This window comes from Nematostella vectensis, chromosome 4, assembly GCF_932526225.1.
Source record: "Nematostella vectensis chromosome 4, jaNemVect1.1, whole genome shotgun sequence".
Classification (NCBI taxonomy): Eukaryota; Metazoa; Cnidaria; class Anthozoa; order Actiniaria; family Edwardsiidae; genus Nematostella; species Nematostella vectensis.
The window spans coordinates 5,305,494-5,318,983 of record NC_064037.1 but is presented as its reverse complement, the minus strand read 5'-3'; the positions used below and the strand labels follow the sequence as shown (position 1 = coordinate 5,318,983).

Sequence of the window (13,490 nt, the reverse complement as noted above, 5' to 3'; positions counted from 1 at the left end):
CATATAAATCTTGTTAAAACCCAAGTGTTTAAACTCCAAGCATGTGCTTTGTATTATTTTTTTGAATTTTTTATTTTATTATCATATTGCTTTTCTGATTCTTTAGGGGTCTCTGTGTAAAAATAGTAAATCTCTCTCTCTCTCCACTTTTTGGGAGCCAAAAAGGGTACGTTTGATAGAGGCCTGTTATATGGAGGCACAAACTAGCTCGAAACCCCAAGTCAATAATGCTAAGGCCTCTATCGAACCCACCCGCTCCCCCCTCCCTTGGCAGCCAAAAAGTTGGTCATTTCTCATTTAGGAATCTTTAAATACTATGATTTTTCCAAGAAAATATAATCCCAATCAACCCCACCAGCACCCAAGAAAAAATGTTAACTCCCTATATTTTTTACCGATTTATTAATGCTTAATAACAAACTTCAATGGTAATATGACATGTAGCCATACAGACAGTGGGTGGCTTCTGAGACAATATATCTTGAAACTAACCTCTTTCAACCACACCGTTTCCCGAACATCCGTAAAAATTGAATGGGAAAAACATAGACTAAAATAGAGAGTGAAATAAAATTGCAAGCCAATTTGCCTGACCTGCACAAGAATTTCTCTTAATGAGTTTCAGGATGTATTGAAACGAAGATTTGATCATTTCAGAAACGCCGAGGTAGCATTTTAACCTCCATCCACGACTTCGTTTCTCCCTTGCCGTCCGCCATATTGGATCTTTGTACATACTCGAAATACTTTAGAGTCGGTCTACCTGTGGAAATGGGTCAGCCTCCGCCAGGGGGACACCGCTGCAGAACGTAGTGCGCACGCGCAGCCTCTTATTTCCGGCGGGCAATTGCCGGGCCCCTATTAAAATTGTTTAGCAAAACAAAACAAACCAGTTTCCGGCCGCGAAATTTAAAAAAAATAAGAAGTACACAAAAAAAATAAGCCTGAAAAGTTTACATCACCAAGATATTGAAATTTTCTATCTCTGAAATTTTGCACCACCTACTTTACGGCCTGCACCAAAGGCGAAAATAATGGATAAGCATCGGATGTCGTACCGGCAGACCTTCGTGGTCGCCATTATAGTTGTTTTGGTTGTAGCCTCGCTGGGTTTCGTTCATGCAAACGACGATGCACAACACTGTATGATGAGTTGCAAAACTAGAAACGGAAAAGGATGCATTGGTCGACTTTACCAGCTTTCCGAGGAGCTTAGTCGTGTCGCTAAGTTGCCGGTAGGTTCGCATGTTTGCCGGCGACATTGGGATATGTTACGAAGAAGCAACTTGCGCTGCTCATGTCCCATGCACGATAAACAACAGCCCTCACGTCTGAACAAGCAACCTATTCCAAGTCGTTTTTATCCGGTATTTGACGAGATTGGGCTAACAGTGGCAGGATACCAGCCTGGTACTCGGTGGTGTTACCGGTGCAAGTTGCTCGCCTATAAGAAATTTGAAAGCCGTCCTCAAACAAGTAGAAAACCAGTCGAGGTAAGTGTATATTTTTATTCGGGAAAACAACCACTCCTCTGCAGTGCCTCTTCGCTGTAAATTGCTATGTATTTCTTCCTGTATTTTCAATCTGTTTAATAAAATATAAAAACAAGTACATAGAAAAGGCTTGAAAATTCTTTCGTTCTTTTTATTAGGAAAAAGCAAATAGTAGTACATCCGCCATCAGCACAGAACAACAACTACAAAAGGTTTGTTTATTTGTACATTCTGAAGAAACACACAAATTATCTATAAAATTCAGCCTTTTTTTATTTTTGTGGGAAAAAATACTTTATCAAGTATTGAGAAGTAGTAGTGCAAACAATATTTTTGCATTTGTTGAAAAAGAAATATTTTTTTTTACAATTTGTAAAAATTCTAAACTGCGAATAATTTATTCAATAATTTATTGTCATTGCTATCAACAGGTAATTCACTGGGCCAACTAGTGCAACAATTTCAGATGGCTCTATACCATCATGCCCTCAGTAGTGAAGCTCCATTATATGAGCCAGCAGCAATGAAAGCGTTCACACAAAAACACTCTCCAGGTCTGTTTGAAATGCTTTTAAGTTCAATAACAAGGGAGGACTCCAGACTCTCAGATGAACATCAAGCTGTACAGGAGCAAAGAACTGTTGTTCTCCTTCACACACTGGCATATTTCAGGTACCCTAAATGCTCCATTAAGACCCACCTCCCTAACCTCCAATTACTTTCCTTTCTAAAATCGCTCTAGAGGCTAAATTTTGTAATAAGCTCCCCCTTTCTATCTGCTCCAGTTTCATAATTGGGCCTAGGTACGTTCAATATCATGCTTTATACTATAATTCAATGTATACAAGCTGCACCAGAACACTAGTGTTTTGTTCTTTTTTAAATGACACAAATTTATTTTACCAGGTCTCAGAAAACTTCCACCCTACAAAAGAATGAAGGGCTATTCCTACAACATCATGGTGCTTCTAGGACAGCAATCAATTCAGGAAGGATACTTGGTTTCAGTACAAGTCCTAGAAATATTGATTCTCACAAGAAAGCACTAATAACAAAATATCCAGACATACTGATGAGAAAGGTTATCCTGGCAACAGAGGTGAGATTAGTGTGGTACAAATTTTTATTTTAGTAAATAGTGAATAAGAGAATAATAAGAACAATACTTGAGAATAAGCAAGAACCATTTCAATTTAAACAAGCCAGTGGGATAACTGATGCTTAACTTTCTTTAAAATTTTCAGAAAGGATTCCTAATTGTACAACTGTTGGATGACTTCCATAATATTTTGACTGTTAGACTACCAACAAATCTGAAGCTATCATTAGCTACGCACATGGCTAGTGGCCTACTGGACATCCATCCTTCAATTCCTGCTGTTCCTATTCCTACAAGAGATACAAGACACAGCCGAGTGATTGTGAAGATAGGGAATGAAAATAAAATTTGCAGAGGAGGAATTGTTCTAGACTACATAAAAGAGTTGTTTCAAGGACCAGTGTTATCAAGAATGTACTTGGAAACAAATCACCAATGCATTTCACCAAAATACATCCAACAACAACTAAAGGAATTGAGGTATTCTATGGATTTTAATGTAGTTATTTAAAGGTCAGCAATCCATATAAGAAAAATACTGTTTTCTCTTCTTAAAAAATGTTTTAATATTGACACTTCCTAAATATTTTTCCAGGCACAATACTTTATTCCCCTATATGGACCTACCACCCAATAAATATGTACCTCTTACATTAGTTTGTGAAAGCCATATACATAATGATTAATATCAATTTTACTTTTGTTTAGTGAGTGCTATTACAAAAAAAGGAGTAGAGTAAAATAAAAACAAAAACAAATATGGAACATTAAATATGCCAAATTATCATTTTTTTCTTTTTTTGTAGGGTCTATTCTGGGTTGTCGCACGATGAGCTCTGTACCCTTGAGTCTACTAATTTAATAGATGAGTTTGAGCAATCTTTGAAAAGTATGGAGGACTATAAATCAGCCATTGATCACATATTCCTGTGCTGTCCACAACTGGAACATTACTTGAAAAAATTTGTAGTACCAGCACCCGGGGACTGGCCAACTTGGTTTTATCAAAAGAAACTCATTGCTCAAGAAGTCAATGCAGATGCCAGTTTCCTATCAGTCATCCCAGAGCAGGGCCCATTTCATGTTTTCCTGAATCTACAAGAAGATGTTGTAACAATTTATGACTTCTTATTTAAAAAAGTGTACAAAGAGACATTTGGGTCTGACTTACCCAACAAGCCAAAGCCTTTTCGCATCAGCCTGGTAATAACTGCTGTTTTTCTGGCGTGGGGCAAATTACGTGATAAAGTTCTACTAAAATTCAAGCTCTGCAAAGACATAGAGTATGCTTCCATTCTGTTTCTTTTAGATGAGGTGGTTCCCATATCATTCTTCCACTATCCTGTTACATTCAGGTCTGGAGACATGGAATCATATATAACAATGATGTTAAAGTTATCTCTACTGTTTATTATCTGGAAAAGGCATCATTATGACAGATCAACACTCGATGCTTAGTGACTTTTCTTTTCACAAACAACATTTTTCACAGTACCATGAACTTAAAAAGAAATGGATGGCTCTAATAACTGAAAAGAAAGTTGAAATCTGGCATAGTGTGCTACGCAGCTTCATTTCAAGTTATGACAGTGCTAGTCAAATTAGGGACAAAGCCCTGTCATTTGCTGCATCAAAGACAGAACAGCTCTTTCATAACTATTTAACAACACCATACAGTAGAGGTTATTCTGAAAAAGACCTAAGTTTGGTGACTGGTACAGCTGCTGATGCATTACTGAAAATCATCAAGCAAGTTGGTCAAAATCTGGGAAAAGCAAAGCAGGTATAGCAGACATCCATCCATCCATAAGTAATTTTTTATTACCTTGGTGCAGTGCAGTGCCTGAACAATGTTTTTTTATGCAGGGAAGAAATAATAATGATTAGTCGAGCACTTGATCATAGCCTCAACTTATTTTCTTTTTCATGACTAACAATTGTGTCTATTTTTTTTACATTTAAGGTTCCACAAGAAACAAATGCAAGAGGGCAGCCTAAAGGAGACATGAAATTTTTTCTTCCTACCTTTGACACCACCATTACTTCAAAAGCAATGCCCATTTGTAAAAGAAGACCCTTCCACAATACCTGATCCTAAATTAATCTGTGACTACAAAAACTGCACGCAATTATCAACAACCAATGTCAATGGCCTTAACTGTTTTCACACATTTCACAATTTTTGTTTAGAAGAAGCTGGAGACCAGTGTCCAATCTGTTCCCCTCACCTTGCTGAAAAAATTGCAGAAATCTGTTCAGCATTTAATGGAAGCTTGTTGAAACCAACAGCAAAATCTACTAGAACCCCACAAAGCAATCAAGAACCTGGTAGTAATGATGAGAATGACAGCATTAATGTCAAAAGAAATTGTGACCCTGAATACTATGACTCTGCACAATGGGAATCCCACATTGACAGGGAGTTAAATTCATTTGTTGTTGCACAACCACAACTGCGACACAATGTTCCCAATCACCAGGCTGCACCTTTACAGGCAATTGACATCCAAGTTACCACTCATCCAGTTGGTTCATCTACATTTTGGTTCTTTCCTCCTTACATATCTCAGTCAACTCTACTTGGAAGAAATGGCTCTAATGCATGTACTTTTATCTCACTAATTTTGGCCCATTCATATATCACTTCTGCAAACCGAACCAGTATACAGCTCAGCCGTGGTCCTCCCATAAACCCTCATTGGCTTTCAATGATGTTATCTGCAATTGTTCGTGGCAACAGCATATATGACACTGTGACAAATGGTTACGGGTCTCCATTCTTTAGTGTTGTTAAGGCAAAACCACATCTAGATTCAGTCATTGGGACTGTTTCTCTTGAAGACACTCTCGATCTGTCAATTACATCAGCTAATCCACAGGTTCCTCAAAGTTCACTTGCATTTTATCTGCAAAGGCTTGATCGCGAACAGAACTTAGCAGCAATAGTCATAGCTAATGGAATGACAATATCTCTCGTCGGACACGATTCAAAGATCTATGTTCTAGATAGCCATCTACACTATGCACACGGCCATAACTTTGGAGCGATGATCGGAATGAGTCCCAAGGCTGACTTGGAAGAATTCCTCAGGAATATAAAGAAACTAATCTCGTCCACATTTGATGTTTGCTCCCTGACATTTGTCTCGTTTTCACGGCAGCAGTAGAACTTTTGAGTTTCGCGTGCCAGCAAATCCCACAAACGCCGTCAAACTTGAGGATTTTACCCTTGATCCAGCAAAAAATCTTCCTGGAACCTTAACACGAGTACATTTTCTTGGTGTATGTGTATTTTTTTGCTCCCGTTAAGTCCATTTTGAGCCAAACGTTTGTGTTTATCGTAACAGCTTTGGGAAACTCGTGTTTCGTTCGCCATTTTGAATGACTCTTGTCTCGCGCATGCGCAGTCGTTCTGCCGCGGTGTCCCGCCAGGGTCTTCTTCAGCTAGATGCCATATTGAAAATTACCCAGAAGACCCTGGGAACGAGGTTGGGGGTGCATGCCTCCATGGTTTGAATGACTGTGTACTTACTGTAGTAACTGTTTATTAGTTAACATGATGCATATAAGATACCATATTTTGACAGCACAACGTTGGTATCAAGGGCTGCTTGACTTTGATGCATGGTTATAAGTTTGTTTGGTGAACAATGAATGAATCATTGTTTTGTGGTCATTCAAGCAAAGGAACTCCGGCATTACTTAAAGGAGGAACCAGCAGAACCAGCAGAACCAGCGAAACCAGCACATTTTGAAAGCAGGAGCGAAGTAGGGTATAGGGGTAGGGGGATTACGACGATTTATTTTAATCTATTTATCGGAAAAAATTTTTTTTTTCTGTTCTAAACGGACTAGTAGTTTGCCATAATTCATCACTAAGCGCAAATGTGCTACGTTATTTTGCGTTCATTTGACATTCTGTCATATGCAATTTGTAACAATTTCCGTTGAAAGTTCCGGATAAGTAACAAAAAACATACTGTAAAACAAGCGCTCGCAGTGTGTGTTTTTTGTGCCGAATGTGTTTTTCTTGTGTACCTGTGCAGACAATTAAAAAATAAAGCACAAAGTGTTTTACAACTTTGTTTATTTGTCATATCATACCACCAACGTATTACCTTATTTAACAATTTCTACATGTGTGTAAACTCGCGGTCGCCCTGGACTCGTCACGGCGCTATGTGGCGTTTGATGGGGCTAACACGAGCGTGACGAGTCCAGACGAGGCTATCACACGAGGCTACAAAGCTGGTGCTGTTGTGTTTTTTTTAACTGTATTTGCTCGCTTAGACGCCGCATTTACGGTGAGAATAAATCCAAAAGAACAAAGGACTGTTTTCAAGTTGAAACAATTAACGAAATAGTCCGTTGATCTTGCGTTGACTTATTCGATATCGTTATTTTTATCGAAAAAAAAAAACAGTTTTCTCGGGAAAAAAATCGTAATCTTCGTATAGCATCCCTACCCCTATATCCCCTTCGCCCCTGCACTCAAAATATGCTGTTTCCGCCGGTTCCTCTTTTTAGTAATGCCGAAGGAACAGAACTCTTATTAAATTGATTCTGCAAAAATTGCGTTAAAAGCACGTGCTAATAAAAGTTGAAAGACTCAAGACCTGCACCATTTTACCCGTACCAGCAGCTCCTTCTACCGCTTTCATTGAGGTTTGAGGTTTTCCAGTGAGGTTTGAGTGCACATAGGGGGAATCCTCCTCGTTATGAAGCTCATATCAAATACAAAACTGTAAATACAGTAGATACAATAGGCACAATATACTGAAATTATTGCATGTTAAATTTGCTAACTTTCTAGCTTTCTGAATAATTGAAGCACGACTTAATTAATATTGCCTGAAAATTCTGAGCACCCTCCAAAACATGAGGAAGAAATTCGCAGATTTTATTGATATAGTTTTCGTGAGAATTGATCAATTTGCCCATCAAAAGCGAATTTTCTTATTATCTGTTCTGTCAAGAGAGCATAAAATAAAAGAGGGACACTTTGGTATTACCGGCGCGCTATGTCGATTCCCAATCTGGCTATTTTTAGTAACCACCACCCCACCATTGCGCGTGAGCATTTTTACTCACCCTACCCCCGCGCTTTGGCATTTACATCATGTTGTTTGCCGCTGTTTTGTGACTTGAAACCAAAAAAAACACCCTATTTGCACAAATACCATAAAAAATTTCATTCTAGCATCAAGGATACTGGCAGTTGCGGTTTATTAAGGGGATGTAGTACTTCGAGGATTGCAAGATTTCGAGAACGAGACTTGAGAGCTGAAAACCTTGTGCTTCAAACACCGTTTTCGCTCTAACTTGCTGCTTCTTCGTGGTTTCTCAACATTTCCTAATGGGCAAACGAAATCTGTTAGACATTAGATATGATATTGATTTTTGTGAATATTCCGGTGAATTGAGGAACCCAAGAAAAATACATTTCATAAAACTATCCTTGTAGCGAGGGAATGCATTTTTGTGATGATCAAAGCCAGCAAGCTGAAGTATCTGAGCTTTTGTAATAGTGAGAAAATAAAGAGGGAGCTATTAATGTACTTCTTGATGTTTTTATTATTATATGTTGCTATTATATGTTATTATACAAGCTGGAGTCGGGATTTGAATCAAACGCGGTATCACAGCCATTTTATCGCTCGGTCAGTTTTTTCTTTCTTCTTCACTCGACTTCGCCGCTCAGACAAACAAAACAGTCAAACTATTCAGGGATTAAGCTTTCGGTGAGTATATTTGCCTATCTTGCTTACTTCAGTTAGACTTGTTTTCTTCTTCCGAGTTATTTTACATGATCTCTTTTCATTCCTATCGAGTTGGCAAAACAACAACACGCAACCCGCGGGGGAGTAGGACAAAATAAAAGGAGCAAATCCTCACGCACAGTGGTGGGGTGGTGGTTACTAAAAATAGCCAGATTCGGAATCGACATGGCGCGCGGGTTATACCAAAGTGTCCCTCTCTTATTTTATGCTCTCTTGGTTCTGTACAGGACCCGAAACGATCCCACCAATGTTTCTTTATTCATAAACCAAAACTTACAATAATTATTTTTTCTAAGCATGAGATTTATACATGAGCATTTTAATTACGAAACACACAAGACAGCAGTGTGCAGTGCAATCGTCACCGCTTTGCAGGCCTCGCTTTCATGGCTGCGGTGACCCCTGTAGGCCTGACCACTCCCCCGGCCGCAATGAGATGCTGCACCTCCTCCGTGGTCAGCGGTTTGACTTCGCTGTACCTAACCACTTGCATTAGATGGTCAGCCTCGTCTTCAATGCGAGGCGCGTTGATTGACAGGTTGCCGTGGGCCGGAAGTGGCGTTAGTCCGAACAGGGCCTCCCACAGTGCTTCCTTCTGCTCGTCAGATGCGCTCTTGACCTTGAGTAGCGTGGTAACCTGCAAGAGTTCGTTACACTTGTGCTCCATGATGCCCAGGTACAGCATCATGTTATAGTCCGTCACGGTCGCGCCGCCTCCCAGCATCTCCGTGATTATGTTGCGGTCGCATTTGATGGCGTTGAAGAGCTTCTCGATGCGTGGCTTGACTTGCTCGAGGATCCGTCGCTCCTTTTTGCACGTGCTGTTCAACGAGGCAGTGCGTGACCTGAAGATGTTAGCAATGTATGACCAATGTCAGAAGTGTGTGGCCTTTAAAAGGGAGGACATGTCAGTAAAACGTTTCTTACGGCGTTTAGCTCGCCCTCCATCTCCAGTAGGAGCTCCTTACGCCTGTAGTCTCCTGGTTTACTCACCTTACGGCATTTAGCTTGCCCTTAATCTCGTTTAGGAGCTCCTTAAGCCTGTAGTCTCCTTGTTTACTCACCTTACGACATCTAGCTTGCCCTCCATCTCCCGTAGGATCTCCTTTCGTCTGTAGTCTCTTGGTTTACTCACCTTAGGGCGTCTAGCTTGCCCTCAATCTCCCGTAGGATCTCCTTTCGCATGTTGTCTCCTGGTTTACTCACCTTACGGCGTCTAGCTTGCCCTCCATCTCCCGTAGGATCTCCTTTTGCCTGTAGTCTCCTGGTTTACTCACCTTACGGCATCTAGCTTGCCCTCCATCTCCCATAGGATCTCCTTTCGCCTGTAGTCCATTGGTTTACTCACCTTACGGCGTCTAGCTTGCCCTCCATCTTCCGTACGATCTCCTTTCGCATGTTGTCTCCTGGTTTACTCACCTTAAGGCGTCTAGCTTGCCCTCCATCTCCAGTAGGATATCCTTTCGCCTATAGTCTCTTGGTTTACTCCCCTTACGGCGTCTAGCTTGCCCTCCACCTCCCGTAGGATCTCCTTTCGCATGTAGTCTCCTGGTTTACTTACCTTACGGCGTCTAGCTTGCCCTCCATCTCCCGTAGGATCTCCTTTCGCCTGTAGTCTCCTAGTTTACTCACCTTACGGCGTCTAGCTTTCCCTCCATCTCCAGTAGGATCTCCTTTCGCATGTAGTCTCCTGGTTTACTCACCTTACGGCATCTAGCTTGCCCTCATCTCCCGTAGGATCTCCTTTCGCCTGTAGTCTCCTGATTTACTCACCTTACGGCGTCTAGCTTGTCCTCCATCTCCCGTAGGATCTCCTTTCGCCTGTAGTCTCCTGGTTTACTCACCTTACGGCATCTAGCATGCCCTCATCTCCCGTAGGATCTCCTTTCGCCTGTAGTCTCCTGGTTTACTCACCTTAAGGCGTCTAGCTTGCCCTCCATCTCCCGGAGGAACTCCTTTCGCCTGTAGTCTCCTGGTTTACTCACCTTACGGCATCTAGCTTGCCCTCCATCTCCCGTACGATCTCCTTTCGCATGTAGTCTCCTGGTTTACTCACCTTACGGCGTCTAGCTTGCCCTCCATCTCCCGTAGGATCTCCTTTTGCCTGTAGTCTCCTGGTTTACTCACCTTACGGCGTCTAGCTTGCCCTCCATCTCCCATAGGATCTCCTTTCGCCTGTAGTCTCTTGGTTTACTCACCTTACGGCGTCTAGCTTGCCCTCCATCTCCCGTACGATCTCCTTTCGCATGTAGTCTCCTTGTTAACTCACTTTACGGCGTCTAGCTTGCCCTCCATCTCCCGTAGGATCTCCTTTCGCCTGTAGTCTCCTGGTTTACTCACCTTAAGGCGTCTAGCTTGCCCTTTATCTCCCGTAGGATCTCCTTTCGCCGGTAGTCTCCTGGTTTACTCACCTTACGGCATCTAGCTTGCCCTCCATCTCCCGTAGGATCTCCTTTCGCCTGTAGTCTCTTGGTTTACTCACCTTAAGGCGTCTAGCTTGCCCTTTATCTCCCGTAGGATCTCCTTTCGCCTGTAGTCTCCTGGTTTACTCACCTTACGGCATCTAGCTTGCCCTCCATCTCCCGTAGGATCTCCTTTCGCCTGTAGTCTCTTGGTTTACTCACCTTACAGCGTCTAGCTTGCCCTCCATCTCCCGTAAGATCTCATTTCGTCTGTAATCATGCTCCTCCTTCTTGGTCAGCTCGATCTCCTCTCTCAGGTACTTGATGTCACTGTTCAGGTTCTCCATCTCGCGACCCATCGCGTTCACGTAGTTATACAGCGCGAAGTTTTTGTCCTCGTTTTCAATGAACGACTCGACCAGGGTGTCTGTGTCGTAGATGCCGGCGGCAGCTTTGATCCTGCCGAAGATCCGCTCGTATTCAGATACCTAAATGCAAGACGTAAATGCTTAAGGGAAAACAGGGTCTTTGATGCGAGTGATCACAGCTTTTATTGCAGCTACCACGAAACAATCAATGCTCGCTCGCACACTGATCCACTATCCCCCTCCATCTCACCTGGTCTTTCAGCCCTCCCAGCTGATTACTGATGCGCCTCAGTTCTCGAGTCTTAATCTCCTCAATCAGTAGGCTTGCGCGGTCCTCCGCCTTTGTGCTCATGAACTCGCGCAGTTTGTTGTCGTGGTCGATGACTCGTAGAACGTCCTTGATCTTCAGGCTGTACATGGTCTCGTCTCGCTCGCTGCGCTCTCTCAGGGACGCCATGCGGTGTTGAGCTTCGTCGCGCGCAGTTAAATGGGACATCGCGATTTCTGAGATTCTTTGGATTTCTGCTTTGCCCTCGTTGAGCTTTTGCTGTAACTTATTATCCAGGAATCTGAAAAAAAAACTTGGTCATGTATAACAGCTTTATGGGTGGTGGAACTTGAGCAACAACGACGACAAGATCGCGACCAAAAAATGTTTTTATTCTGTCCTAGCTCATGTTCTTTATTTCCATCAGTTTTCGGTTCTTTACCAAAACCTTACCTATATCTAGCCTTCTGTCCCAGCACGTGCTCTATGTTATCCCTCAGCTGCCGGTTGTTCGTCATGGCGTGGTTAAATTTCTTGCTCAGGTTGTCCAGTCTGTTTTGCATAACGCGAATCTGTTTCTGGAGCAGGATGTACTTGTGATGTGCCACGTCCTTGCTTCCGCGCATGCGCTTCCGCTGGTCGTTGATCTGAGCCTCCATGGCACACACCTGCTTTTCCACTTCCCCCACACGCATGCGCTCTCTCGCTATGTCAACCTAGGGAACAGGTAAATGCCTTAACCCAAACATTACCCACCAGCCCCCGTATTTCACCACATCCTCACTACACCCTGCACCCAGTTCACCACGGTACCCTCGCTATGTCAACCTAGGGAACAGGGAAATGGCAGGTAAGCATTACCCCCAACTGCCCTCACAACCCCACCCGTCTTCCACCAAACCGTACACCGCGATGGTTTCTGGCAATGTAGATCAAGGGAGGGAAACGAAACACACCTAACTTCGCACCTCGTCTCTCACTATGTCTATGGAACCAATTTTCCAGCCCTCTACCCTTTTTTTACATTTTCCGTAAAAGCACTTAGCAGATGATTTAATGTCAATTTGAAGCCGGTGAAGCTTATGTGCTAAACCAATGCCTACTAGCAATAATTCCATAATTTGATCGCGCTGGCACATTCGGACAAAAGCGGAAATTGGTGGCTTATTCTACCTTTAATTGATCCTCTCTATCCATCAATTCATTTATGTCTTGTAGATTATTCAGGTCGAAGCACTCGTTGTATTTCCGTCCCGCTACCCTGTAGAACGTCAACAGCTCGGTGCGCTCGGCTTGTAGTGCCTGGATCGTGTCTTCCTGTCGCCGGATGACATTCTCGCAATCTTCCGTGTAACTTTTCTTATCTTTACGCAGGCATATGTACTGCCTCTGAAGTGTAGCAAGTTCTTGCTGCGCTTCAAGTAGCGCTTCGGCTGGGTCAACTTTCTCGTCGTCTCTCATTATTATCATAATGATTTGTACGCCCTTTCTTTGCCAAATATCTGTATACTCAATTGTCTTGCTTTGATTGTGTTGCTATGCGCATCGTTCTGTTCGGTCATAGCGCACGCGCACTGACGGTAAAAGCGCGCGTATAAAATACGTATAAGTATGCGCGCAAATGATTTCCCAGAAAGTGTCAAAGTGTTTTTTTTTTTTCCTTTTTTGCAAAAACGCTCACAATAGTTGGTTTTCACAATCTTAGTTTGAAAAAGATACACATGCTTCTAGTGACATTTGTTAAATAGTGACGAGCGACAAATACTTTGAGACTGACAGAAATGTACATTGAATTGCATCTGTCTCGCAAATGCCGTGTTCAGATGTGTGCAGATAGTTTCTAGAGTTTCCCTAATGGTCGCGGGTTTTGAGGTGCGGGTTTCCTGGTGCGGGTGCGGGTTTCCTGGTGCGGGTGCGGGTTTCCTGGTGCGTGTTTGAAAAAGCTACGGGTTTGAAATTTTTGGCTTTTTTTTTTTTTTTTGGGGGGGGGGGGGTTGTTTTCGACGCCTGAATCAATATCGGCACGGAACTAAGCAGGGATGCTCCAATCGTTGTGCAATGCAAAACCGCGACATCGACC

The 13,490-nt window shown here is 42.5% G+C and overlaps 2 protein-coding genes across 2 annotated transcripts; one reads left to right on the top strand and one right to left on the bottom strand.

Moving 5' to 3' along the window:
- Positions 1-1,883: 1,883 nt before the first annotated feature.
- LOC5502488 lies at positions 1,884-5,686 on the top strand. Its single transcript, XM_032370740.2, has 5 exons — positions 1,884-2,165; positions 2,400-2,592; positions 2,738-3,072; positions 3,399-4,375; positions 4,556-5,686. Exons 1-4 carry the CDS (start codon positions 1,960-1,962, stop codon positions 4,048-4,050), a joined length of 1,386 nt encoding a protein of 461 aa, XP_032226631.1. The 5' UTR covers positions 1,884-1,959; the 3' UTR covers positions 4,051-4,375; positions 4,556-5,686.
- A 2,925-nt stretch (positions 5,687-8,611) lies between these two features.
- LOC5502489 (coiled-coil domain-containing protein 63) lies at positions 8,612-13,363 on the bottom strand. Its single transcript, XM_048726249.1, has 5 exons — positions 12,584-13,363; positions 11,864-12,126; positions 11,393-11,711; positions 10,997-11,262; positions 8,612-9,217 (listed from the first exon to the last, which is right to left on the bottom strand). Exons 1-5 carry the CDS (start codon positions 12,878-12,880, stop codon positions 8,734-8,736), a joined length of 1,629 nt encoding a protein of 542 aa, XP_048582206.1. The 5' UTR covers positions 12,881-13,363; the 3' UTR covers positions 8,612-8,733.
- Between the last annotated feature and the right edge of the window lie 127 nt (positions 13,364-13,490).